This window comes from Ranitomeya variabilis, chromosome 2, assembly GCF_051348905.1.
Source record: "Ranitomeya variabilis isolate aRanVar5 chromosome 2, aRanVar5.hap1, whole genome shotgun sequence".
In the NCBI taxonomy this organism is placed as follows: Eukaryota; Metazoa; Chordata; class Amphibia; order Anura; family Dendrobatidae; genus Ranitomeya; species Ranitomeya variabilis.
In genome coordinates this window covers 116,354,914-116,382,350 of record NC_135233.1, presented here as the reverse complement: position 1 = coordinate 116,382,350, position 27,437 = coordinate 116,354,914, and the positions used below count along the sequence as shown (strand labels likewise).

The window sequence follows — 27,437 nt, the reverse complement described above, 5'->3', positions numbered from 1 at the left end:
TCATCAGTCCCATAGAGAATGAGTGGAGCTTGTGTCTGGCCATCGCTCCATTGAGGTGAGACCGGTAGTGGTCAGACTTTACATTCCAAACCGAAAAATGATTTATGGTATTTTTTTTTTTAAGTTTTTTTGTTTTCTTTTAACTGTATTGTATACTGTCCATTCTAGTAGCTGTGCAGTTTTTGCGCTTCTTCTAATCTTTTCTCTAGGGTGCAGAAAAAGAAAACTTCCTGTGATTTCCGCATTTAGAATATACTCTCTGAATGTTTTCTTAGGCAAATGTGTTTAATAACTGTTCAATCGCTAAACTTTACATGCCTCCTCTGATTTTGTGGACATGGAAAGGGGGAGAGGTATATTGTCCATGGTGTTTGCTTGGTGAGCGTCTCTCCAGACCTTTGGCACACTTTGGGGAACCCGCTGGACAGTTCCATGTTACATTTCTTCTGTTTAGTTCTGATTGACCCTCTTGTTTTTCGCAGTTTTTACAGTTTTTTTTTTTTTTTTTTTCATAACTGCTGGAATTTGCTTTTTGTTTTTGTTAGTACTATGTTGTGTGTGTGTTTTTTATTTTTTTATTTTCCAGGACGTCCCCCTGACAGCACGCTGGAGGACGTCCTCCTCCTCCTTGCTGGGACAGGAAACAACACGAGAGGTTAAAAGGTCCCACTCCGCCCCCTTTCCTTTAGTGTTTTTTCCTGTCCCTGCATGGAGGGACACACGAGAGATCAAGCTTACCGGAGGGCTCAGGGGGATCGTGCGGCTGGTCCAAAATCCTTCCCCCTCGTCGGTAGCCCAGGGCACATACTCCCCGGGTGGGAGTCCCTGCGTCCAGAGACCAGTCGAGCGGACGCGCTCCTGGGTGAGCCGCTTCCTCCCAGGGGGAGGCTCTCGGCTCAGGCGCCAGGAAGGACAAGAGGCGCCGGCGCCAGGATGGGCGCAGAGGTCCGCATGCTCTTATACGAGCAGGCAGGGGCAGCAGAAACCTCCCGGCTTCAGCGCGCGTTCCACTGCGTGGAACGCGGAAGTAAGTGATATAGCGCTTCCGGTGACGTCAGCGGCATCAGATCCGGTACATTCGGCGGCAGGGTATGCGTTCCACAGGGGGAACGCTAAAGCGTATATAAAAAGGCGCCAGATTTAAAAATAGGCGCCGGCGTTCTACAGGTTGGAGTGAGCTTTACATTAACCAGGACGCAGGTGCATGCAAGTGAAACAGCCGGAGAGGAGGTCTGCAATGCCAGAGACAAGGGGTAAGTGCAGCAGTGCTGCAAAATCCCTATATACATATATCTAGCAGGAGATGTTCTATTTATATGATATATATATTTATATTTAAACAGAGGATGTGGATCCCAGGAGTGAGGAGACTGGGGTAAGTGCGCATAGCGCATATTACCTTTCTCACTTATTCCTAAGTCACTAAGATGTACTCATTCTTATACTTAGGATAAGGAGACTCAACAGACATCCCTGTCAGTGGCAAAAAAGTCAGGCAAAGCACTGACAAAGTCCAGACGATGTTCCATATGTAATGCTAAATTACCAGAGGCACATAAAAAGGAATTATGCGAGTCCTGCATTTCCAGAGTTGTAAGAGAAGAACAACCATCATTACTATCTGAAATGAGGTCTTTAATCCGGGAAGAGGTACAAAATTCATTGGCTTCCATGACACAGCGGTACCCCTCCAGCCCAGGTCGGAGCTGTAAAAGGCCACGGTTGGATCTGGACCAAGATGATGATGAAGTGCTTTCTAAAGAAGAATCTGATGGTAGAAGTTCGGATCAAGAAGAAGGAGAGCTACCATTAGAGGAACAGGATCAAGGAAGAAAATTTCTATTCCATGTGGAAGAGACGGAAGATCTAGTGCAGGCGGTGAGAAATACAATGCAGATGAAAGAAGAACCGCGGCCGAAATCCAGACAAGATTTGATGTTTGGAGGACTGACATCACAAAGACAGACGGTATTCCCTGTGAGTGATCACCTCAAACAGATGATATTACAAGAATGGAAAGATGCTGAACATAGACTGATAGTATCGCGAGAATTTAAAAGTCGTCTACCATTTGATCCGGAAGACATCAAGGCATGGGAGGAAATTCCGAAGATCGACGTGCCTATAGCCAAAGTTACTAAAAAAACGGCTATTCCATTCGAGGACTCTTCTAGTCTCAGAGACGCTATGGACCGCAAAGCAGATATTCTGTTGCGCCGTTCATGGGAGACGTCGGCAGCACTGATAAAAGCTAACATTGCAGCCACATCAGTAGCTAGATCAATGTATTTGTGGATGGGGCAGTTAGAGGAACATTTGGTGAATAAAACCCCACGGGCCGATTTAATTTCCTCCCTACCCATCATAAAATCTGCCACAGCCTTTATGGCGGACACATCAGCAGAATCCGTTAGATTTGCGGCCAGAAATAGTTCGTTATCCAATGCGACTCGTAGAGCTATATGGCTCAAATCTTGGTCAGGGGATAATGCATCAAAAAACAAATTATGTGCTATTCCCTTTTCAGGGTCCAAGGTATTTGGACAAGCATTAGACGATATTCTGGAATCCGCATCAGATAATAAAAAAGGTTTTCCTGAGGAAAAACCGAAAAAATTCCAGCCATTTCGGAAGAGACCTCCACCTCGAAGTTCCTATAAATTCAAGCAGCCGGAGTATAGAGAACAGTGGAGACCCAGCAGAGGTTCCTATAGAGGTGCCTATTCTCAGAACCGAAGGGGAAGAAACTCCCTGTTTGGGTCAAGCCCTAGATCTAGGAGACAATGACGCCATAGGTATAGGGGGCAGGCTCAGTCTCTTTCTGGACAACTGGAAAGAAGTCACAAAAAATGCCTATGTCCTAAAAATCATTTCAGAGGGTTACAGGATAGAGCTCATATCCCCAGCACCACAGAGGTGTATCCCACCTACCAAGGTGGCAAAAGATTCACTAATGTTCATAGACATTCTGAAGTTGTTCAGTTCTCAAGTTATAGTGCGGGTCCCCACAACAGAAATAGCCAGAGGTCACTACTCTTCACTATTCTCAATCCCAAAGCCATCAGGGGAAACACGCACAATAATAAAACTAAAACCATTGAACGTCTATGTAAAATACAAAAGATTCAGAATGGAATCAATAAAAACAACGGTCCATCTCATAGACAAAGATGCGGTAATGTGTACGCTCGACCTAAAAAGTGCGTATCATCAGGTTCCAATCCATGCAACATCTCAGGAGCTTCTGAGGTTTTCTGTAAAGTTTCCGGACCAAACCTGCCACCTTCAATTTCAAGGTCTCCCGTTCGGCCTGGCGTCAGCACCGAGGATATTTACAAAATTGGTGGCGGAAGTGGTGGCATACTTAAGAAACGAAGGAATTACAATAATTCCTTATCTGGACGATTTTCTGCTGGTAGCCAGAACAAGAAACATCTTAATCCTACACAGAGATCGAGCCATTGCAGTCCTAAAATATCTAGGTTGGGTCGTGAATCAAGAAAAATCTCACATGAAACCCGAATCTCGGAAGGTATTTTTGGGAGTTCTTCTAGATGCCACCACAAGACAATCCTTTTTGCCAAGAGAAAAACAGGTGTCAATAAGAGCATTAATCATGGAATTCATAAAGCACCAAGTCACTATAAGATCAGCCATGAAGGTCTTAGGGAAGATGACAGCCTGTATCACTTGCGTAAGGTGGGCACAGGCTCACTCAAGATTGCTACAGGATCAGGTTCTCTCGGCATGGGATCGACGTCAGTCATCACTGGACAGAGTAATCCACCTATCAAAGGCAGTAAAAAAGTCATTGCACTGGTGGACACAATACAGCAACCTAAGAGTGGGGGTTCCATGGACCTGTACCCCATGTGTGGTGATCACTACGGATGCCAGCCAGTGGGGTTGGGGAGCCCATCTAGAAGGATCATTCGTCCAGGGCAGATGGCCAAAGGATATCAGTCGAAGATCTTCAAACTACAGAGAGCTTTACGCTATTTGGGAAGCTCTAAGAAGGAATCACTCCCGCTTAAAAAACCAACATGTGAAAATCTTAACGGACAACATGACAGCAGTATCCTTCATAAGACACCAAGGAGGTCCCAGATACAAACCACTTCAGGAATTGGCACGGAAAAAATTTTTTTGGGCAGAAAACACAGTCCTGTCAATCACAGCAGTCCACTTAGAAGGATCTCAAAACGTCCTGGCCGATTATTTGAGCAGGAAAGAAGTCTGTCCCACAGAATGGGAATTAAACCAAGAAATCTTTCACCAATTATGTCATCGCTGGGGGACTCCCAGGATAGATCTATTCGCTACAAGAAAAAATTCGAAGGTGGCCAGATTCTATTCCCTCAACCCTACGGACATACCAGAAGCAGTCGACGCCTTGAGTCAAACATGGGTCGAACCACTATCCTATGCTTTTCCCCCAATAGCACTCATTCCGAGGGTCCTCAGGAAGATTCAGGAAGACCAAGCAACAGTTCTGATGATAGTACCATTCTGGCCAAGAAGGAGCTGGTTTCCGTTGTTAGGAGCCATGGCGATGGACAGTCCAGTCAGTCTTCCTCTATGGAAGGACATGATTCATCAAGGACCAGTGTTACATCAAAACCCGGAACGATTGCACCTTTCAGCATGGATCCTGAGAGGGACATCCTGAAATCGCGAGGGTTATCTGATGAAGTCATCTCAACGATCCAAGCTAGTCGTAAACCAGTAACTTCATCAATTTATTGCAAAATTTGGAAGAAGTTCTGTATGACAGGTGGCAGGTCGGCCGGAATGTCAGAAAACCCGGATGTGCCCAGAGTTCTGGATTTTCTCCAATCGGGATTCAATATGGGGCTGAGACCTAGTACCCTTAAAGTACAAATTTCAGCACTTAGCACATTTCTGGATTATCCATTAGCCTCTCACCCGTGGATAATGAGATTCATAAAAGCGGTCCAGAGATTACGTCCCACAGTTAGGCAATTAACTCCCCCTTGGGATTTAAATTTAGTACTCAGAGCCCTATGTAAAGATCCTTTTACCCAGAAAGATGACATGCCCATTGCAATAAGAACTTGGAAAACAGCCTTTTTGGTAGCTATTACGACAGCCAAAAGAGTAGGGGAAATACAAGCCCTGTCAATTAGGGACCCGTACCTCCAGGTTCGTGAGGATCATATAATCCTAAAACTAGATCCATCATTTATTCCCAAAGTAGCTTCAGTACAAAACAGAAATCAGGACATAATTCTACCCTCCTTTTGCAATAAACCCTCTAATACAAAAGAACAATCTTTACATTCTCTTGATGTCAGACAGGCAGTACTAGATTATTTAGAGGCCACTAGTACTTGGAGAAAGGATCCCAATCTTTTTGTCCTGTTTGGGGGTAAAAATAAGGGTAAAAAAGCATCCAAAACATCTATAGCTAGATGGATCACTACAGTAATCTCAAAAGCCTATGTGTCAGAAGGGGTAGATTGTCCTGTGGGAATTAAAGCCCATTCAACTCGGGCCATTTCAGCGTCATGGGCCGAACGGGCAGGGGCATCATTAGAACAAATTTGTAAAGCTGCGACTTGGGCCAGTGTGAACACATTCTGTAAACACTACAAATTGGATATGTTAGCAAACCAACAAATGTCTTTTGGGAGAAAGGTTCTCCAGGCAGTTGTCCCACCCTAAAGGAGTTTCTTTGGTATTCTCCAGCGTGCTGTCAGGGCGACGTCCTGGAAAATGGGTATTATACCTACCGATAATTCGGTTTCCAGGAGTCCATCCTGACAGCACCGTTACTTCCCCCCCTTATGTATACTATGTCATATGCTGTAAATATGATTTGGTTAATAAAATTCAATTGGTATCTATCCATGGTGTGGTACTTGTCAAAACACTAAAGGAAAGGGGGCGGAGTGGGACCTTTTAACCTCTCGTGTTGTTTCCTGTCCCAGCAAGGAGGAGGAGGACGTCCTCCAGCGTGCTGTCAGGATGGACTCCTGGAAACCGAATTATCGGTAGGTATAATACCCTTTTTTTTTTTATGAATTAAAAAAAACTCATCTGGAGTCCATGTCATTGGCATATTTGACATTACTGCTGATATAGTGTGTTTTTAGTAAACTGATGCCATGTAAGCTGCACAGTACCGCTGTACCCAGTGATTGGCTGCCACCGTCATGTGCTCATATTATCACCCCTGCAGCCATATCAACAGAAGCTGGGGCAGCAGCACAGCAATGGTACTGGAATAGCGGGGGGGGGGGGGGTGTGTAACAACAGCTTAACCCCTTTTAAGGCGCGTAATGTTTAGCCTGGAAAAAAGAAGGCTAAGATGAGACTTAATAGCGGTCTACAAATAACTTTTCAGATATCACAATGTAAAGGGATCATCCTTATTCTCATGTGCACATGGGAACACGAGAAGCAATGGGATGAAACTGAATGGGAGGAGACAGATTAGATATTAGAAAAACCTTTTTGTCAGTTTTAGGGTGATCAATGAGTGGAACAGACTACCACGAGAGGTGGTGAGTTCTCCTTCAATGGAAGTCTTCAAACAGAGGCTGGACGGACATCTGTCTGAGATGGTTTAGTGAATCCTGCCTTGAGCAAGGGGGTTAGATGCGATGACCCTGGAGGTCACTTCCAACTCTACCTTTCTATTATTCTACGACAGTCATTATACACCCAACACTAAGAATTAGAAAATCATTTATCTGGTGACCGTATTGGTCCACATGAGACGGGATCCTAAATCTTTACAAGACTAGAAAATTGTCACGTGTTTTCAGGACGACAGTTTTTTTTTTTTTTCCATATAGTGTCTCCGGAAGCGTGACCGTCCGGAAAGTTGCAAACACTGCTTCCTGCAACGTTCCAAAGCAGGACAACACTTCCCGTGTTTCGGCGGCTTAACATACGGATGGATGGCAAGCAAGCAAAGGAGACTTTGCACACTATCATCGCTGGTAGGTAGGCATTCACTACCTGGTAGTTACTATTCATGGACACTCTTATTAATCGAAACCTACAAGAAACAAAATGATCAAAATCCCAATGTGAACATGCGTTTATGTGCTGCATGTATACCAACTTAAACCAAGCTCAAGTTTTGTGTTTTTTACACTTATTAATCAGGCTTAATTGGTGCCTTTTCAGTGTCATATTTATTTATTTTCCTCTTTCAATATTACATTTTGTTATGCACGCAAGCAAACCATACATCAGTATCTGCAGCTATATACACCCTTATTTAGTGGCAGTGCTGGGTCACTATTTTTTTTTGTCCAGTTTTCAGTACAATCTTTATGATAATACTCAATTAGACGTTTCTCCTGACATGTCTGCCGCACTACTAAGATATAGGTGATTGTCCACACTATATATCATGTTTTCACTCCATCTGGAACTGAACCTTTCCAAAACTGAACCTCTTGTGTTTCCTCCATCTGCTAATCTAGCTAAACCTCATAATCCATTTCTGTGTGTGGTCCTACCCTAACACCCAAGCAACATGCCAGCTGTCATGGGGTTATATTTGATTTGGATCTTTTCTTCATTCCTTACGTCTAATCGCTTGATCATGTCACCTACACTTCAAAATGATCTCCAGAATCTGCCCTCGTCTTACCTTTTGAAATTACAAAAACTCATGCTGTCTTATTTAGTCTCTGGATCACTGAAACTCCCTACTAATTGGTTTCCCTCTTAATAACTTTTCCCCTCCAATCTATCCTGAATGCAGGTCCAGTTTCTACACAGATGCTTCCATCCTGTGCCAGTCATTGCACTGGTTGCCTATCTGCTATAGAATACAACATAAACTTATAACACTCGCCTGCAAAATTCTCCACAGTACTTCATTGCCCTACTTTTCCCTCATGGTCTCTAAAACTGTTCCTGTGATCTCTGTTCTGCTAGTGATTGAAGAGTAACATCCTCCTTCATTCATACCTGCTGTTTCCATCTCCAAGACTTTTCTTATTTTGCACTATATCTTTGGATTGCATTACCTCAAACAATCGGTTTAATTTTCAGTATCTAGAATCTTAAGCATGGACAGTTTTAAGAGTCCTATATCAACACAAGCCATTAGACAGGCGTATCGCATCATTTTACTAATCTAACTGCTCTATCGTCTGTTCCCACACCCTTCATCGACTTATAGCAAATGTAATACCAATGTAACGCTATTTGTTAGTTTACCTGGAATCAAGACTAGAGTCCTGCTGCTGGACTTTATGCCACTCCACCTCATAATCCCTGGAGTAGGACGGGTGTCTTTTGTTTATGGCATTGCCAGCGTCGTCTCTACTAGATGGAGAATGGAATTCAGCAATGGCGACCCATTTAGTTAGAAGTCCCACTTTTGATTTGGAAACAATGATGGCCAGAGATTGGTCTGGAGCCCATATGGGCAATGGCGTGAAGGTCTTAATTAGGGAATATCACACCAATCCTACTCCCTGACTTATGGTGTGGTTGTGATGTACGATATTCAAACCCCTCTAGTTTTCATTCCAGGGTCCCTAACCTCTTGGTGGTATATTTATTTAGTCGTAAGAACAGTGTAGGGGTATGTGCACACGATGCGGAAAACGCTGCGGATCCGCAGCAGTTTCCCATGAGTTTACATTACAATGTAAACCTATGGAGAACAAAAAACGCTGTGCACATGCTGCGGGAAAAGCAGCGGTTTACATTCCGCAGCATGTCACTTTTCTGCAGATTCCGCAGCGGTTTTACAGCTGCTCCTATAGAAAACCGCAGTGAAATCCTCAGAAAAACCACGGCGAATCCGCAATAAATCTACAGCAAAAACGCAGCGTTTTTGCCCTGCAGATTTATCAAAACCATTCTACGTGTGCACATAGCCTTAAAGTCCACTGCGAATATCCTCCATATTTTGGGTTCGTATTTCATCAGTGTTATCATAAGTGTTTGATCAGTAATTATCTCATATGGATAAACATATTACAAAGCTTCTCCCATCCACTACAATATTGGCCACGGACAGCACCGGTGTGGTAGACTAGTGTCATCCGTGCGCTATACGTGATTTTCGCTGACTTGCATGGGTGATTTTCATCCATGATGCTGATAAATAGTGGATATGTCTGTGACTGTTTTGTGGACGCCTGTTTAGAAAAAAGTAGACGTGTGAACAGCTCCATGCACTGTAAGGCCGGCCTCACACTAGCGAGTTTTACGGACGTAAGAGCGCAGAAATTACGTCCGTAAAACTCGCAAAATAAACGGCACAATTATTCTCAATGGGGCTGCTCCTATTAGCCGTATATTACGGTTCAGTATTATACGGCTTTCTACGGCCGTACAAAATCGCAGCATGCTGCGTTTGTCAGCGTATTGCGCAAAAAAATCGCTAATGAAAGTCTATGGGGGGCGAGAAAAATACGGATTCCACACGGACCTGCAGTGTGACTTGCGAGAAATACGCAGCGCTGTTAGTGAAAAGTCGGTAATTCAATTGCCGGCTTTTCATTTCTCCTGCACAAACCCGACAGGATATGAGACATGGTTTACATATAGTAAACCATCTCATATCCCCTTTTTTTTTGCATATTCCACACTACTAATGTTAGTAGTGTGTATGTGCAAAATTTCAGCGCTGTAGCTGCTAAAATAAAGGGTTAAATGGCGGAAAAAATTGGCGTGGGCTCCCGCGCAATTTTCTCCACCAGAGTGGTAAAGCCAGTGACTGAGGGCAGATATTAATAGCCAGGAGAGGGTCCATGGTTATTGGCCCCCCCGTGGCTAAAAACATCTGCCCCCAGCCACCCCAGAAAAGGCACATCTGGAAGATGCGCCTATTCTGGCACTTGGCCACTCTCTTCCCACTCCCTGTAGCGGTGGGATATGGGGTAATGAAGGGTTAATGCCACCTTGCTATTGTAAGGTGACATTAAGCCAGATTAATAATGGAGAGGCGTCAATTATGACACCTATCCATTATTAATCCAATTGTTGGAAAGGGTTAAAAAACACACACACATGATTTAAAAGTATTTTAATGCAATAAACACAGCGGTTGTTGTAGTAATTTATTGTTCTCTCAATCCATCAGGAACACCCTCACTTGGAAAAATAATAAACGCACAAGATACATACCTTCTGGTGAACCGTCTCGTCCCACGAAGTAATCCATCTGAAGGGGTTAACTAATATTACAGGCACGAGCCCTGCTAAATGCAGCTGTGCTCCGTGCCTGTAATCCCCAGCGAATGAATGAAATGTAGGTCATTGACCTACATTTCCTTCAGTCGCGGTGAGGCGCCCTCTGGTGGATGTTCTCATGAACTGCAGCCTGGGAACTTTTTCCCACGCTCCAGGTCATATGAGGACATCCACCAGGGGGCGCCTCACCGCGACTGAAGGAAATGTAGGTCAATGACCTACATTTCATTCATTCGCCGGGGATTACAGGCACGGAGCACACCTGCATTTAGCAGGGCTCGTGCCTGTAATATTAGTTAACCCCTTCAGATGGATTACTTCGTGGGACGAGACGGTTCACCAGAAGGTATGTATCTTGTGCGTTTATTATTTTTCCAAGTGAGGGTGTTCCTGATGGATTGAGAGAACAATAAATTATTACAACAACCGCTGTGTTTATTGCATTAAAATACTTTTAAATCATGTGTGTGTGTTTTTTAACCCTTTCCAACAATTGGATTAATAATGGATAGACACCTCTCCATTATTAATCTGGCTTAATGTCACCTTACAATAGCAAGGTGGCATTAACCCTTCATTACCCCATATCCCACCGCTACAGGGAGTGGGAAGAGTGGCCAAGTGCCAGAATAGGCGCATCTTCCAGATGTGCCTTTTCTGGGGTGGCTGGGGGCAGATGTTTTTAGCCACGGGGAGGCCAATAACCATGGACCCTCTCCTGGCTATTAATATCTGCCCTCAGTTACTGGCTTTACCATTCTGGCGGAGAAAATTGCGCGGGAGCCCACGCCAATTTTTTCTGCCATTTAACCCTTTATTTTAGCAGCTACAGCGCTGAAATTTTGCACATACACACTACTAACATTAGTAGTGTGGAATATGCCAAAAAAAAGGGATATGAGATGGTTTACTGTATGTAAACCATGTCTCATATCCTGTCGGGTTTGTGCAGGAGAAATGAAAAGCCGGCAATTGAATTACCGGCTGTTCACAGATATCGCGCTGAATGAAATCTAAATACAGAATATATATATATATGTGTCTCAATGATATATATATATATATATATATATATGTATATATATACACTGTATATATGTTTTCCCGAACATTTGAGCACATAAATCCATTAGATGTCGGTTTTGCAAGCCTGCGCGAAAATCTCGCAGTACGGATGCCATACGGATTACATACGGAGGATGCCATGCGCAAAATACGCTGACACACCCTGACTACGGATCAATATTTTGGGAACATTTCTCTGTATTACGGCCGTAGTACGGACGTATAATACGTGGCGTATTGTCTTACGCCAAGTGTGAGGCCGGCCTTATGGTTACCTTTTCTATCTGTGCAAACTACAGAGCAGGTTTGTGAAAAAAGAAGTGTGAATGAGGCCTTAGTACTCAGTAATATCTTCCATGAATGTAATATCTGCTACAAACCAAATTTACCCAGTATCACACTGATCATGATGACTTCTACAGCAGCACAAGTCATCAGGATCATCAATAACTGATTCTAACGGATTGTTTATAATGATTGGCTTGTGTGGATCGGCCTTAAAAGGGTTATCCTCCATGTCTTTGCTAGTTACCTGCCAGTTACGAGCATTCATGGATCTCTTGTGGGCAATTCTACAGCTTCTGCTGATGTCACATCGACAGAGCAGTCTCACCTTCTTTGATCTGCTCTGCTGACATCACATCTCTGCCATTGTCCTTGTGATTGACAGTTGGCTCATTGCTGCCTAACTGTTGGATCCAGCTGTCAATCATGACAATGAGGAAGAACTGCTCTGACGCAAGGTCAAAGCAGCAGAATCGCTGGCAGGAGCGGTCCGTGACCACTCTGAGCTGGCAGAGATTGGCTTTGGGCAGAACAGGCAGGTGACTAGCAACAACCTGCCTGTATGTTCTTATCCCCATAGAAAAAAAAAATAAGCGAAGTACTGTATAAGCCCTTTAGCTGATACTCAAGAGATGTGAGAGGGTGTAGTGACTTCATACTGGCCTCAAGTCTATACCACGGATGGGGCAATAGTAGACGTATCAGTGTGATATGCTCATACTATGAATGATATAACAAGAATTAAAAATAGGAGATTGCAAAACACCTAATATGTCCTGTCAGTTGCATTCCATCAAATCACAATAGTGAAATGATTTTCTCATTTGTTAATTATGGCTCGCTCTGCTTATTCCATGGGGTGCATGCAGAATGTGCAATTCATTCCTTCATTTACAGTAATGCTGTGAAACCATTGGCAGGTAATGTCAAGCACTGACTATTTAGCGGATGATCATGGTGGTGATTTTCTCTAGAATATAGACAGCAGGAATGGTAAGATGTAATGACACTGGTAGCACTGAATAATGTATGTACTCTTGTGTAGTCTTGTAGTACAGTGTGAAGGAGTCTGATTTGTAATTGCTCATGATAATTCATAACCTTTTGTACACTAAGGTTTGTGGTCACAAAGAACTTTGCGAATTTAACATCATATTCCCGTAATGGTGAAACGAGTGAGGATATTGCAGTCTGCCTTCATACTTGTGTCAGTGGGTGGGAATGTTCTCCTGACCTACTTCTGCAACACATCATCCCAGGAGATCTCACATCTGATCTAAATATTACCAGTCTATCGCTCGTCCTTCTTGGCAGATGTTAGGAACTTATTGAAAGATTTGTGCTGCCGCCAAACATCTGCCATAAGATATTGCTGTAACCTGAAGAGGATGGTAAAGGATTGAATTTTTTTAATGTATTTTAGGGACCATCTCCACATACCTTTTACATACAGCTGAATCTTCTTCCACATCTTTAAAAGGGTTCTCCCAGGATAGAAGCAATAAAGAAAGTGTCATTATAAATCTCTTAATACCTTTTTAATTAGCAAATCATTTTTGTCAAGAGGAATACGGTAATTACTAAAGATTTGATATGCAGTCTTTTTAACTCTGATGGATAATCGTCAGAACCCCTAGTCCTTCCACAATTAGGTTATAAAGACAGGGTGGACAGCAGTGTGAGCAGCCTCTTCTTACCTCAGCACTCCTGGTATCTCCAGTATTAGATCATATAGACAGGGTAGATAGCAGTATGAGCAGCCTCTTCTTACCTCAGCACCCCTTGTTATCTTCAGTATTAGATCTAATAGACAGGGTGGACAGCAGTGTGAGCAGCCTCTTCTTACCTCAGCACTCCTGGTATCTCCAGTATTGGATCATATAGACAGGGTGGACAGCAGTGTGATCAGCCTCTTCTTACCTCAACACTCCTGGAATCTCCAGTATTAGATCTAATAGACAGGGTGGACAGCAGTGTGAGCAGCCTCTTCTTACCTCAGCATCCCTGATATCTCCAGTATTAGATCAAATAGACAGGGCGGGCAGCAGTGTGAGCAGCATCTTCTTACCTCAGCATCCGTGGTGTCTCCAGTATTAGATCAGATAGAAAGGATGGACAGCAGTGTGAGCAGCCTCTTCTTACCTCAGCACCCCTGGTATCTCCAGTATTAGATCAGATAGACCGGATGGACAGCAGTGTGATCAGCCTCTCCTTTCATCAGCCTGTTATCTACAGTGTTAAATTAGAATAGCCACTGAGAGCACATCAACCCACACATGAAGGGAGAGGGCTGAGCTTCCTAATGAACCTGGTCAGTCACTTTATTATCTTTCTATAACACGTTTTGACCTTGTAATGAGATGGCAGCTATTTTAATTCTGTGGGGGAATTACTATTACAGGTGTTAAGGAATTTATAATGAACCCCTTTAGTGGCGACCCTCCACCCTAGGACTGAAAAGCGACCATACATTTCTCATGTTTAGCCACACTAGCTGTTACCTTCCTTTGTTGCCCTCTGTATCCTGCACTCAGATCGGCTAGCTGTTGCTCCTGCATCCAAGACTGCTGCGGCAGTCGAGTGGTAAGTTGCTGTTCTGTGGGATAGGAAAGGCAGGGGGGAGGTATGGTTTAGACTTGCCACTGAACTCCCCACTTCACTGCTGCAGCCATCTTGGAAACAGGCGGAATGGAGCACCGACCTGAACGGAGGCAGCGTCAGGAAAACGGAAGACACCAGTTAAGGTGACTATATATGAGAGAAATGTATGATCACTTTTCAGTCCAGAAGGGACAAAAATAATGTGCATCAGAATGTAAGTGCTCTATAGATACAATCTGGAAATATGGCTGGGAAGTTAAAAATTCCTACACCTAGCCAGAAGCTGAGGAAAAGAGGTGCGAGTGCTAAAACGAGTAAAAGTGAGGATGTGCCATCAATCAAAGTGGGGTCACCACTCCTGGGCCACTCCAGCTCTTAGGGCTTGATCAGGAAATTCAACGACGCCCCCTTTCTCTAACTGCAGCCCCTGCAATAGCTACTGATAACAGACACTGCACTTGATCTCACCCAAAAAATTATCACATACAAAGGTCATCACTGAGGCTAGGGTAGGTGATATCTTGGGGATTGGTGGGGGTCTGAACCCTTGGATCCGCACCGCTCAGGAACGCTTTTTCTGTCTCCGGTCATCTCTCTCTCTGTCTCTGTCTCTCTGTCTCTATCTCTCTCTCTCACCGCCCCATTCATTACCCTTGGGGCAGCTCGGCTTTTCTTGGAATCCCCAGAGGCCGTGAACTGTCCCTATTGGGGCTCACAAACTAAATTCCTAATCGGTATATGTTTGGTTTCCTCCCACACTCCGGAGTACCCCGAAGAAACCCATGCAAACATGGGGAGATCACACATGCTCCTTCAGATGTCCTAGGTGGGATCTGAACGCAGAATTCCATCATTCTGTTTACACAGGACAACATGCTGTCTGTTTGAAGAATCCAACAATTTATGGACAAGTCTTCTGCTCCTTTGTTGGGTGATTGCCGGCATGCAGAGTTGGTGACTATTCGTTGGACGTGGTGTAGACGCTAGGTCAGTTATGTTTCCACTGGATGGAAGTCTTAAGAGCAGCTTTCTACCTCTCGTAAGCCATAGCTCTTTTGATTTGCCGGCCTGGCATGCGTCATACCGCAATTATATCACATGTGGGATTGTGCCACGCTGGCTAATCAGTAGAAGAGCTGTAGATGCCTGGCGGTTGTGGCCAGAGATTACTGACTTGTCTGCTGGACCTGATCTCACAAATCTATTTGCACCAACTCTACCGGCATGTCTATAAAAGCCAATAATCGCCGACCTAGCGGGCTAATGAACACTTGTTCCTGTTTACCGGCCTGCCCAAAGGGGCTCTTGCTTTGATCACCTGAGTAACTGTTCTCTCCATGGCATCTGTTTTGCACCACTTCTTATGATGTCTGTTTCTAACTGAGAATATAGGGCTATTTCTGTGGTGTGACGCGGAGGTTGGCATTACTCCAGATGGTCTATCGGCTGTGCTGCAGCACGCTGGCATCGTCATATGCACAGGCCACTAGAAACATGACAGCTTCTTTCCAGGCATAGCTGCTGAGTGAAAGAACTGCTTACCGCATCGGCTCACCAAATCCATCTTGGGCTATTTTCACACATCAAGTTTTCGCCGTCAGTCGAATTTTGAAAAAAGGATCAGTCAAAATCTGCCGCCGGATCTTTTTTTTTTTTTTCTTATAGACTTGTATTGGCGCTGGATGGCCTCACGTTTCATCCGTTTTTTGCCGGATCCGTTGAAAATTCATTGTACGCCAGCCGGAGAAAACGGACATAGGAACGTGTTTTTTTTGTTTGTTTTTTTATTCTCGCTCTTCCTCCCCATAGTGCGCGGAAATCAGCTAATCGGATCCAGCAAAAAAAAAAAAATGGATGTTTTTTTTCCAAAAGTAGCCAGATTCAGCCTGACGTCAAAAACCTGATGTGTGAAAGTAGCCTTACCCCCATTTGTCTCTGGAGTCATTTTTAGCACTCATTGTTTTACGTTCATAAACCTGTTTTGTGGTGTTTTTTCTCACTTCCTAATTAAGATGTGGTCCGCCGTATGTCTGTCACTGTCAGGATGTCCAAACTGCCACATGTACACCCGGCTGAAGGTTGTATTGTGAAACGTGTGTAGACCTGTGGACTTTGAGAGGCGATGAGCACACAAGACCTTGTATAAGCGCGCTTTACTGTGGCCGAGTCTTCATTGTTATCTGGGATTCCCATGGAAACTGCGGTGGCTGATCGCCAGCTCGTGGATAGAAGGGTCTCCGCTATAATGAAGCATGTGTGTACTGATGACGGGGTACAAGTGCTGATGCTAATCCGCAATATTGTATCTTACAGAGGTGTAATATTCAGTGGGTCTGTAGTACAGATCTGTAGATCGCTACCGGTTTTCCTGCCAACACTCTCGTGTTTTGGAGCAGATTTTTCTGCAGCAAATACCCTTCTTGGCAGTCGTCTTACTCCTTCCGAGCTTGGAGGCCTCATCAGCTTCTTCTGGTATTTGCTGATGCAAGGAGTGGTGACCGGGAGCGTCAAATCTCTATGGACCTCATCGTGTCTATTTCTAACTAGCAAGTCCTGTAGGCGCACTTGTCGTTTAGGCAATGTGCACGTGTTACCTGCAGACTATACGGTATTAGGGCTCATTCAGATGGCAGGGATTTATTTATTTATTTTTCATATGCAAAAAAAATCTGCGTTTCATCAGTGATTGGTCAGTGTCAGTTTTTCCATCAGTGATTTATCAGCCATTTTACACATGGGGAAAAAAACAGCAACCCGCAAATCTTCTCCTATACAAGTCCCGGCTAGTACAGACTGCCCACTGATGCCACCCGTGGGTCTGAATGAGACCTGAGCTATTTGGATGAGACTTTTAGGCTATGTGCACATGTTGCGGATCTGCAGCGGATTGGATTGACAGTTGTTTTCCATGAGTTTACAGTACCATGTAAACCTATGGAAAACCAAATCCGCAGTGCCCATGCTGTGGAAAATACTGCGCAGAAATGCTGCGTTGTTTTTTCCGCAGCATGTTAATTCTTTCTGCGGATTCTGCAGCATTTTACACCTGCTCCTCAATAGGAATCCGCAGGTGTCAAACCGCTGGTGGAATCCGCACAAAAACCTCTGGAATTCCACGGTAAATCCGCAGGTAAAACGCAGTGTGTTTTACATGCAGATTTTGCAAAACCAGTGCGGAAAAATCCCCGCACGACTCTGCAACATGGGCACATAGCCTAACAATCTCATCGTCAGATTGAGAATAGATCTGCGGTGTGAAGTCTGCAGCATGCCAATGCTGTGTCGTATTTATCGCAGTTTTCATCCTGAAATCTGCAACAATTTTTCACATTGATATTCTGCTGCTGTTGAACTCTAATTTGGCTCTAATTTTGTGGTGAAATTTGCAATGTGTTTGTATAGCCTTAGGGTACCTTCACACTGGTCGATTCTGCTACGATTACGACGCATTTGCGTCATATTCGACATCGCAGTACGAGCTCGTAGCCAGCGGTCACACTCTACGATGTTAACGCTTTTTCTGACGTAGTTGCGATGTGAACGTCACGCGTCGCAATCGTACGCTACCCTTCACACCGCCATAGTCCTACGACTCCGAGCGTGACGTATTACCAGCATGGGCGTGCTAAAACGTCACGCCCAATCAGGAGACAGGTATGCGGAAGCCCAACCCACGTAGTCGCATTACGAGCTCGTATGACCGCCGTCACATACTACGATTTCGACCGCCACAGCGGGACATTTACGACGAAAGAAAGTTCTGCTCTTTCTTTCACATCGTACGATGCTGGGCTGCGTCGCAAATCGTAACGCCATGTCACACTTTGCAACCTCGGAACGAGGACGGATAAACGTCACAAATCGAACGCTCGTTCAGACTTTGATTGCACAGTGTGAAGGGGCCCTTAAGGTATGTGCACAGATCAGTTTTAGCACAAAAACTGAAGGCTTTCCTAGTACCAACAGAGTGAATGAGATTCCTGCTGTCTCATGTACATGTTGCTGTCAATTCTTTTTAACCTTGAACCCCAAAAACAACTTTTAATACATATGCATTAAAAAAAAAAAAAAAAAAAAAAAAAGATCTTGTGATCTTTGAGAGGACATTTCGGGGATATTTCCGGGCAGCCGCTGGTGAGCGTTATATGAATGGGGTGCCAACCTCCACTGGTGGGCAGGTATAACATTGGGATCGGTGGAGGGTGAGGGCGGGCCCTAAATTAATATCTTTCTATTTGTACCTCTTCACTCTTTCCCTGATTATCTAGATTGCTTGTACAACCCTTTTTGTGGGTAGCCCCTACTCTGCATTTCTGGGATTGTTTTGATTAGTAGGAGTATCACCATGGGTTTTTTGTTTATTTCAGCTGGGTTTTTTTTGTCCTTTTTAATGCATATCTACTAAAAGTTGTTTTTAGAGTTTTATGATAAATTTGTTGGTAGTCCCGAAGTGTTATGTATTATAGACATTATTATAGACATTGTTAACTGCAGCTGTTTTGCTGTCCACCCATAGTAATGATTGAAGAGAAATTTGTGTTAAAAAAACACATGTAAAAACCGTGGCAAAAACATGTGTGTTTTACACAGCGTTAGTCATGCTAATACATCAGGATTTGCAGTAGAATTTTCGGCTGCATGTCTTGAACATGTGCACATAGACAATCTGAGGCCTCGGCTGATTTATTAGATTACACTTAGTATATACAGAAGTATTATGGTACATCTGAGCTTATAAATGCCGATATTACTCAAAGCAGACCATGCAATCTAATAAAAAAAAATCTGCTGATAAGATAAAACCAGATTGGAGCAAGGACGGTGCTAATAATCGGTGAGTCCTTCTTGGTGCTGATTAGTTTTGGGCTTGTTTCCAAAGTACACTTACACCTACTGTTTGCAATAGCCAGGTAATAAAAGTTGGTTGCAAAAATGGAGAAAATCTTCATATCAGGCCTAATTAGGTCAAATGTTGCTTTAAAGAAAATCTAGAGCCAGATTTATTTTTTTTAAAGAGGTAGTCCAAAATTTTAATCCCATGTCTGTTAGTGAGATTCTAGACTTTTGACAGTGCGCTCAGTTGCTGCTGGCTCAGATCATGAGTATCGAACCAGCAGGAGAGTGCGCTTTGTAAGACTACACAGCATTTCATAAGACAAGTGCTACTCCAGCAAGTAATGTCACTGATGGTGTGCTCTTTCTTCCTCATTATTTCTGATCTGAGCCAGAGAGAGTGCACTGTCACTGTGTGTCTTACACAGTGAAAAGAATTTACTGATCATGCGTCGGAATTGACAACCGACACATGATCAGTAGAGCAAGTACTAGCTGAATTCTTGAAACTAAGGTCACTGATGATGCTTTTCAGGGAAGAGGCAGAGGGGGTGTGGAAGTGACAGTAGCCTCTGCTCCCTGATGATATTTTGCATGCACTGGGATTCTCAAATGAAGCGTCATCAAAGAGGAAATGGTAAAAGAAAATGTAGTGATGAAAGGATAGGGAAGCTTCAATCGAAATGTATTAGAAAATACCGTAGATTAGATTATGACATTAGGTAGACTTTTAAAGGGGTGGTCTGATACACAAATGTTAATCTTAAATGCCTATAGTGATTATAGTAAATGCAATTGTCAATGACGATGGAAGCTGCTAACGGCTGATGTGTGTTGGAACCAACTGATCTGATATTGATGACCTTCCCCTAGGAGAAGTCTTACATGGCCCCGAACAGTGCTTGACTATTGTAGAGTTTCTTGACTCAGTTTCATTTTTATCTAACGAGGCATGATTATTTTTTATTATTTATAGAGCACCATTGATTCCAAGGGGTTACACCAAAATACATATATCAATTACAGTAAACAAAACTAACAGGTAGACCGGTGCAGAGGGAAGAAGACCCTGCCCTTGCGATACCTGATTATGAAAAAAAAAAATTCTGTGTTTTTTTTTTTTTTTTTTTTTTTTTTAAGGCTTAAAAAATAAAATCACATTGTCTCAAAAAAGAGCCACCAAAATCAAATTTATTAAAAATGTGTGATGAGCCTAACATGAGGATATTGAGTAAATGTACTTGAGATAGAGTTACTGCAGTTTTGCGGTGTGGATTTGCGCCCAAGATATTTCACCAAGAATTACAGTGGAAGCCGTGGGGATGAGGTTTTACCAAATCTTTTCCAGGCGCTGTGGGATTTTTCAGATTGGGAATTGATGCCACTCGTCTATTTCACTGTAGACAGTGACGTCGTGTAGGTGTTTTTATTTGCGTCTGTGCTGCAAAATCTTGTATGTGACCGATTTTCCCTTGTTTGCGCCTAGTACTCTTTCAAAGTGTGTGATGAGTGACAGTATCTGAGCGCTCGTGGATTTATGTCCTTGACATTGCTAAATTCTTTGTAAGTTATGTCCTGGACTGGAGAATGTGTTGTCTACCGCGGAGAATGAGGGGTATTTTAGTTATGTGAGGCTAAACATTAAGGGGTAGTCTAAGGAAGAGGGGTTTACCAGTGGTGCTATTTGTCTCACCGGCACCCAACTGGATCTAAGGGCCGCAGGAAAGAGGACAGGATGGGGCCTGTGATTGACTGCAGTGGTTAAGTGACTTGAGCAGCACATCATCAGATGTTTTTCTGATTGCATGCTGCTCAAGTCACCTGACCTGTGCAGCCAATCACAGGCCCCAGTAGGCATGCTCCTCGTGACTGTCAGCATAGAACACACATTGCTCTATGCTGGATCCAGTTGGGTGCCGGTGGAGGAGTAGAACTTGTTTTTTTTTTTTTTTTGTTCTTTTACATCCCCAAGCCAATGGTAAACTTTTTGCCCAGACAATCCCTTTTAGACATTGTTCAGTATTGTCCCCCCTCCTGGTTTTGGCTTACAATTAGAGGAAAAGTATAATAGAAACACGTCACCACTTCTGTGTTTTTCACCCACTCCTGGTTTTGTGCCTGCTGGGAATGATGGTGATTGATGCCAATTAATGCAGGTTGTAGCTGGGATTATAAAACCTTCACATCTGTTGTATCCACCATATAAAAATGTTTTGAAAAAAAGGCTATGCCCTTAATATACCAGATGGACAGTTAAGGGAATCTTATGTCCGTGCAATGTTTTTTCTTATACGATATGTGCCATATTTCAGAGTGGATCGACTTCAGAATCCACTTCAAATACTCTTTGATTTGCTTCTAAATCCTTGTGAAAAAGTCTTGTGTGAACTTACCCTTAGGAAGATGCATAACATGAGTTATATAGGTCTATGCCATTCCCAGCCATACAGCAGATATTAATCACTGGCGCTATTATACTGTGTCGGCCATTGACGGAAATAGGGCAGAGTAGGAAGAAAACGAATTGTTCCATTGTGTTCAGTCATCTTAATTGTTAACTGTGCTCCCCATAAAATTCAGTAGGGAACTAATATTGTATGGAGATGTGATGCAGGGACATGCGACTCCGGAGGAATATGCTCTGCCGTCTGCAGATTAATCACCACCTATCTGCTGCTCTCCATGGGGAGATTAAGTGCTCCTAGCTAGTGCTTAACTACCAGCGCAGGATTCTAGCCACAGACAGTGATTCCGAGCTCTTGTTCTGGGTTGTTAATTAATGGTAAAGATTATTGTAGATCAAGGCCCAGATCTGAGCATGTCCTGTGAGATAAGGAAAGGCATAGCACTGGATCGTCACATATGGCTGGTGTACAGAGCTAGAACATCGGTGTACAGTGGTTTTTGGTGCTAACGATGTCTGACCAGTTTTGTAGTAAGTTTATGGTGCGGGTTAAGAATATGACTTTGGTTTTGCCAGATTGTCTCCAGTTTCTGAGAGATTGAATAGTTAATTACAGTAGATTTCTGGCTTCAAAAAGTCGTTTTTCTAGCATTTTAAGCCAACAAATTGAAATATAACATAATTATATGGGATATTTCAAAACCTAGGACACCGATAGTCAGTCAAAAGACCATTTATTATCACGCACAAGTCACATTGGTGGAATACATTATTTTCATGGATGTATTAACTCAAAAACTAGAAACGGATGAGCAAAAGTAATGGATGTTTGAATTCGGCACCTTGAAAATACCGCGGCACCAACAGGAACAACGCTGCAGGGGGTGAATGTCTGTTCTTTATATTATTTTACATTTGGCAACCCCTTTGAAAGTGTATCTTTCACTACATTTTTCATGTTGAAATGGACACACAAGATCATAGATTTTTTTTTAATTTTTTTTTTATTTTTACTTTTTAAATGTATCCTCTCAATTGTAGAGGTAAATAGAGGCAATGAAAGCATTTGGCACCTAATGATTTAAAAAAAACCAAAAAAAAAACCAATCACATGCAGGCAACAACGTACTGGTGAGCCCATCCTGCCCCTTTCCAGGCGTCTGTTGGACTCTATCCAAGATACATTAGAAGCATCTGGCCAATAAAATGTGACCGTAATGGCCAATCACTGGCTGCAGCGGCGACCAGTTGTTGGCTGCAGCGGCGACCAGTTGTTGGCTGCAGCGGCGACCAGTTGTTGGCTGCAGCGGCGACCGGTTGTTGGCTGCAGCGGCGACCGGTTGTTGGCTGCAGCGGCGACCAGTTGTTGGCTGCAGCGGCGACCAGTTGTTGGCTGCAGCGGCGACCAGTTGTTGGCTGCAGCGGCGACCGGTTGTTGGCTGCAGCGGCGACCAGTGGTTGGCTGCAGTGGTCACTTCTGCATCATGACTATGGCTCCTATGGGTTGAGTCTTTCCGAGTGAGTCCTCTTGTTCTTAACCCCGTGCATGCCTGTACTTTGCAGATGGAAGCTCTGGTGTTTCTCATTATCAGGTGGCAGAGCTCCAGGAGTGTATTGTGCATGCCTTCATTGCAGATTATCACAGTCCACTGCTGGATACTGCCGCTTTTGTTTCTTCCAGTCCTAATTAAATGCCGCTGCTCATTTAATTATCAATCCACTTAAATTGTGCATCCCATCCGCTGACCGACGTTGCGCTGGGAGGTTTTTTCTTTGTTTAATCCTTCTATCCGCGTTAATCCCTCTGATTGTAATGCCTTGTGAGCCTTTTGTTCTTGCTTGTAACATCCAATCTCAGACTTCTCTGTAAACCATCCCCACACATCTACGGTTTCTCCTCGGTGTATAATGATACGTACGGTACAATGCATGGACCTATTGATCGTTTATCATGGAGAGGACTGGGAGGCTCATTATATGTAGCCGTGTGGCTGCAGAAGAGGCTGATTCCACACCTTCTCTCATGGTAATGGCAGCAGTTCAGTCTGTGGCTTTCTGACCACCTAAAGGTTTCCATATGTCATGTTTGTTGTCTGATGAAAAGGAGCGGGTGTATGTCGGCCCTTGTACAGACGCAGCAGGTAGCGCTCCAAGGCTGATGCCCATCCGTGGTAACAGCACACGCTTACTTCCAGGGCTGTGGAGCTGGTAAGCCAAACCTCCGACTCCTCAAATTCCATGACTCCGAGTTCACCAAAATGGGCTCCGACTCCACAGCCCTGCTTACTACATTGTGCTACTACAACAGACGTTCAGCCCAGGTCAGCGTCACCTTGTGACGTCATTCGAAAACCGTATGTGTAATCTTATGGACTGGGTCTCATTGCTGTCCACCATCCTGTGGGATAAAAAAAAACCTTTTGAAAATCCTTTCGCCTGCTTAGTTAGTGTAAAGACCTGAGCACATGTTGTGGTTTTGTTTTTTTGTTTCTTCTTGCAGATTTGTTCCAAAACCTGAAGGGTTTCCTGAATCCAGCAAACTGAGTGGGAATCCTGAAGTCTCATGCACTCGCTGCTTATTTATGACTTTCACATTTATATCTGCAGTTTGTTCATTCTTTCTGTGTTATTGCTACAGATTTCACCGAGTGGGGAAAAATCCTACAGCAAAAATGATTTTTTCCTAGCCAAGAAATGCAGAAACTTCTCCTCCAAATACTTAGCTTAACGTATGTGTGGGCAGTACGGTGGCTCAGTGGTTAGCACTGCAGCATTGCAGCGCTGGAGTCCTGGGTTCTAATCCCACCTTGGACAACATCTGCAAGGAGTTTGCATGTTCTCCCCATGTTTGCATGTTCTCCCCATGTTTGCGTGGGTTTCCTCCCACATTCCAAAGACATACTGATAGGGAATCTAGATTGTGAGCCCCATCAGGGACAGTGATAATAATGTGTGCAAACTGTAAAGCGCTGCGGAATATGTTAGCGCTATATAAAAATAAAGATTATTATGTGCACATGTTATGTTCACACGTTGTATTTGGTTTGTTTTAATTCGTTTTTTATGCAAATTTTCAGCTGCGTTTTACAGTAACTGCAAAGTCTGAGATCTCAGAAATCACATGCACACAGCTTTGTTTTTTTCGTCCTTGGTATTTTGTGCAATACCTTGGTTTTTGCCATTTGCAGCGTCACTACGTTTTTTCACCCATTGAAAGCAATGGGTGGTGCGAAAACGCAGGTCTCTGGTTTTGCTGTGTTTTGGGTGCCAATACCTGATTAAGTAAAATCAGATATTTTTTTTCTTCTTTTTATACACTATAAGGGTGCCGTCACACGCTCAGTATTTGGTCAGTATTTTACATCAGTATTTGGAAGCCAAAACCAGGAGCATATGTTTCTATTATACTTTCCCTCTAATTGTTCCACTCCTGGTTTTGGCTTACAAATACTGATGTAAAATACTGACCAAATACTGAGAGTGTGACGGCAGCCTAAGCTTTATCTGCATGCGCAAAAGACAAATGTACCCTGACAAAAACTAAACAAAACCTAGTTTTTACTGCCAAGAGAGCAGGTTTTGCCTTAGGGAAAAAAATGCAGCAAAGATGTAATGTGTGAACATAGCCTTATATGGCTTCCTGCAGACGTACATTGTGTACCTAAAAGTGAATAGTGTCTCAGGTGGGAAGTGGGTTTTGAAAGGCAACTTTCCCTTTGTCCTGAAGGCAGCTAATATTTTATAGCTTCTTTCACATGCCCTTTTTCACCCCAGCTTTTGCATCCATTTTAGGCAATTTGATGCCATTTTTGTTAGGCTACTTTCACACTAGCGTTAACTGCAATACGTCGCAAATGCGTCGTTTTGCCGAAAAAACGCATCCTGCAAAAGTGCTTGCAGGATGCAGTTTTTTCTGCATTGACAACCATTAGCGACGCATTTGCGACGCATTGCCACACGTCGCAACCGTCGCGCGCCGGTTGCGCCGTGTTGTGGCGGACTGTCGGGACCAAAAAACGTTACCTGTAACATTTTTTGCTCCCGACTAGGGTTGAGCGAAAGGGATCGTTCATTTTCATAAGTCGCCGACTTTTGGCAAAGTCGGCGTCTCATGAAACCGACCCGATCCCTGTGTGGGGTCGGCCATGCGGTACGCGACTTTCGCGCCAAAGTCGCGTTTCAATGACGCTAAAAGCGCCATTTCTCAGCCAATGAAGGTGGACGCAGAGTGTGGGCAGCGTGATGACATAGATCTCAGTCCCCACCATCTTAGAGAAGGGCATTGCAGTGATTGGCTTGCTTTCTGCGGCGTCACAGGGGCTATAAAGGGGCGTTCCCGCCGACCGCCATCTTACTGCTGCTGATCTGAGCGTAGGGAGAGGTGCCGCTTCGTCAGAAGCAGGGATAGTGTCAGGCAGGGTACATAAAGCCACAAACCGCTTGTGCTGTAGCGATTTCCACTGTCCAACACCACCTTTTGTTTGCAGGGACAGTGGAAGCTACTTTTTTTTTTTCCTCAGCGCTGTAGCTCATTGGGCTGCCCTAGAAGGCTCCCTGACCCTGATAGCTGCGTTGCTGTGTGTGTACGCCGCTGTGCAAACCAACTGCTTTTTTCAAAGCACAAATCCTGTTGTTCCTTCCTTTCTGCACAGCTATCTTGTGTGTTTGTCCACACTTTTGACTTTTGTGTGCAGCAGTCCTTTTTATAGCTGCCTGCCATACTTTTCTGAGATTACTGCAGGGAGATAAAGATTGACAAGTCTGCCTCTGTGCCAGTGCTGTGTGTGGCATCTGTCTCTCATTGTGTGCCACCGAAAACCAGTGTGTAATACTGGGCCATTTTTTTTTTTTTTTGTAAATTCTCCCTGTAAAAAAATAAATAAATAGTGGGAGATAAAGATTGGCAAGTCTGCCTCTGTGCCATTGCTGTGTGTGGCATCTGTCTCTAATTGTGTGCCACTGAAAACCTAGTGTGATATATATATATATATATATATATATATATATATATATATATATATATATATATATATATATATATATATATATATATATATATATATATATATATATATATATATATATATATTTTTTTTTTTTTAAATTCTCCCTGAAAAAAAAAAATAGTGGGAGATTAAGATTGGCATTTCTGCTTGAGTGCCGGTCCTGTGTGTGCCATCTGTCTCAAATTATTGGGGCACAGAAAACCTAGTGTGTAACGTTGGGCCTGATTTTCCTTTCAGTGTCAGGCACCTATAAAGGTATATATAAATCCTACATAAGTTTGAGTTCACCTTATAAGTTGTTTTACAGTAACAAATACCGTTACTTTGGTTACGTTTTGCAAACAATGAGGAAGTCTAGTGGAAGAGGTCGTGGCCGTGGGCGGTCATTGTCAGCTGGTAATGATGGTAAATACAAAACTCCCAAATACATTTTGTGAGCGCACGAGGTCTGGCAGTAGATACGCCAAAAGACCCCGACCTCACCAAATCAGCTCAAAACAAACCATTCCAAAAGGAGAAAAATTCAGAGCAATGATTTATAAAACAAACTTTAATTGCCATAAATAGTACAAAAATATATATCAAAACATTACATTATTTAATGACTAGAGCACAGGATGAATGTCCCAGGAATGCTGGAAAGCTCCCATCCCCCCACTCCCCCAGATGTAAATACCCTTGTAATGGTATGCATAAGGAAAAGCACCTACACTATCCAACCAAGGTCACCCCAAAAAATGGTATTACTATAGAATCCCACTGAAGTATGGTGGTGGAAAGAGGGTGCTAGCACTTACCACTACACAGAGGTAGGAGGGGGCGGTCGGGCGATGGTCCCCAACGCACGTTTCGTGGCCACCAGTGCCACTTCCTCAGGGGGATAACCATATACTGCCTAACAGGACCTTAAAATAGCCCTTGGCCCCGGTCACATGGTACACAGCAGCCAATCACAGTGGCGCCATCGGCACATACGCACTGTGTCCGGCAGGTGCCGGCAGTGAAACTCCGCGTCAGACCAGGTGCGCACGCCCAGGGCAAAAAAAATG

At 43.7% G+C, this 27,437-nt stretch overlaps 1 protein-coding gene across 4 annotated transcripts in view; it reads left to right on the top strand.

Annotated features, from left to right (window-relative positions):
* Positions 1 to 27,437, top strand: part of ATL2 (atlastin GTPase 2) — an 82,871-nt gene that overhangs the window by 8,488 nt on the left and 46,946 nt on the right. The window contains exon 1 of one of the 4 annotated variants that reach the window (XM_077282868.1): positions 6,827 to 6,968. The exons of the other annotated variants lie outside the window; for them this stretch is intronic. Coding sequence (XP_077138983.1) covers positions 6,923 to 6,968 — 46 coding nt within the window. The 5' untranslated portion in view covers positions 6,827 to 6,922. Of the gene's footprint in view, positions 1 to 6,826; positions 6,969 to 27,437 lie in introns of those variants that run through there. 4 annotated transcript variants of the gene reach the window in all.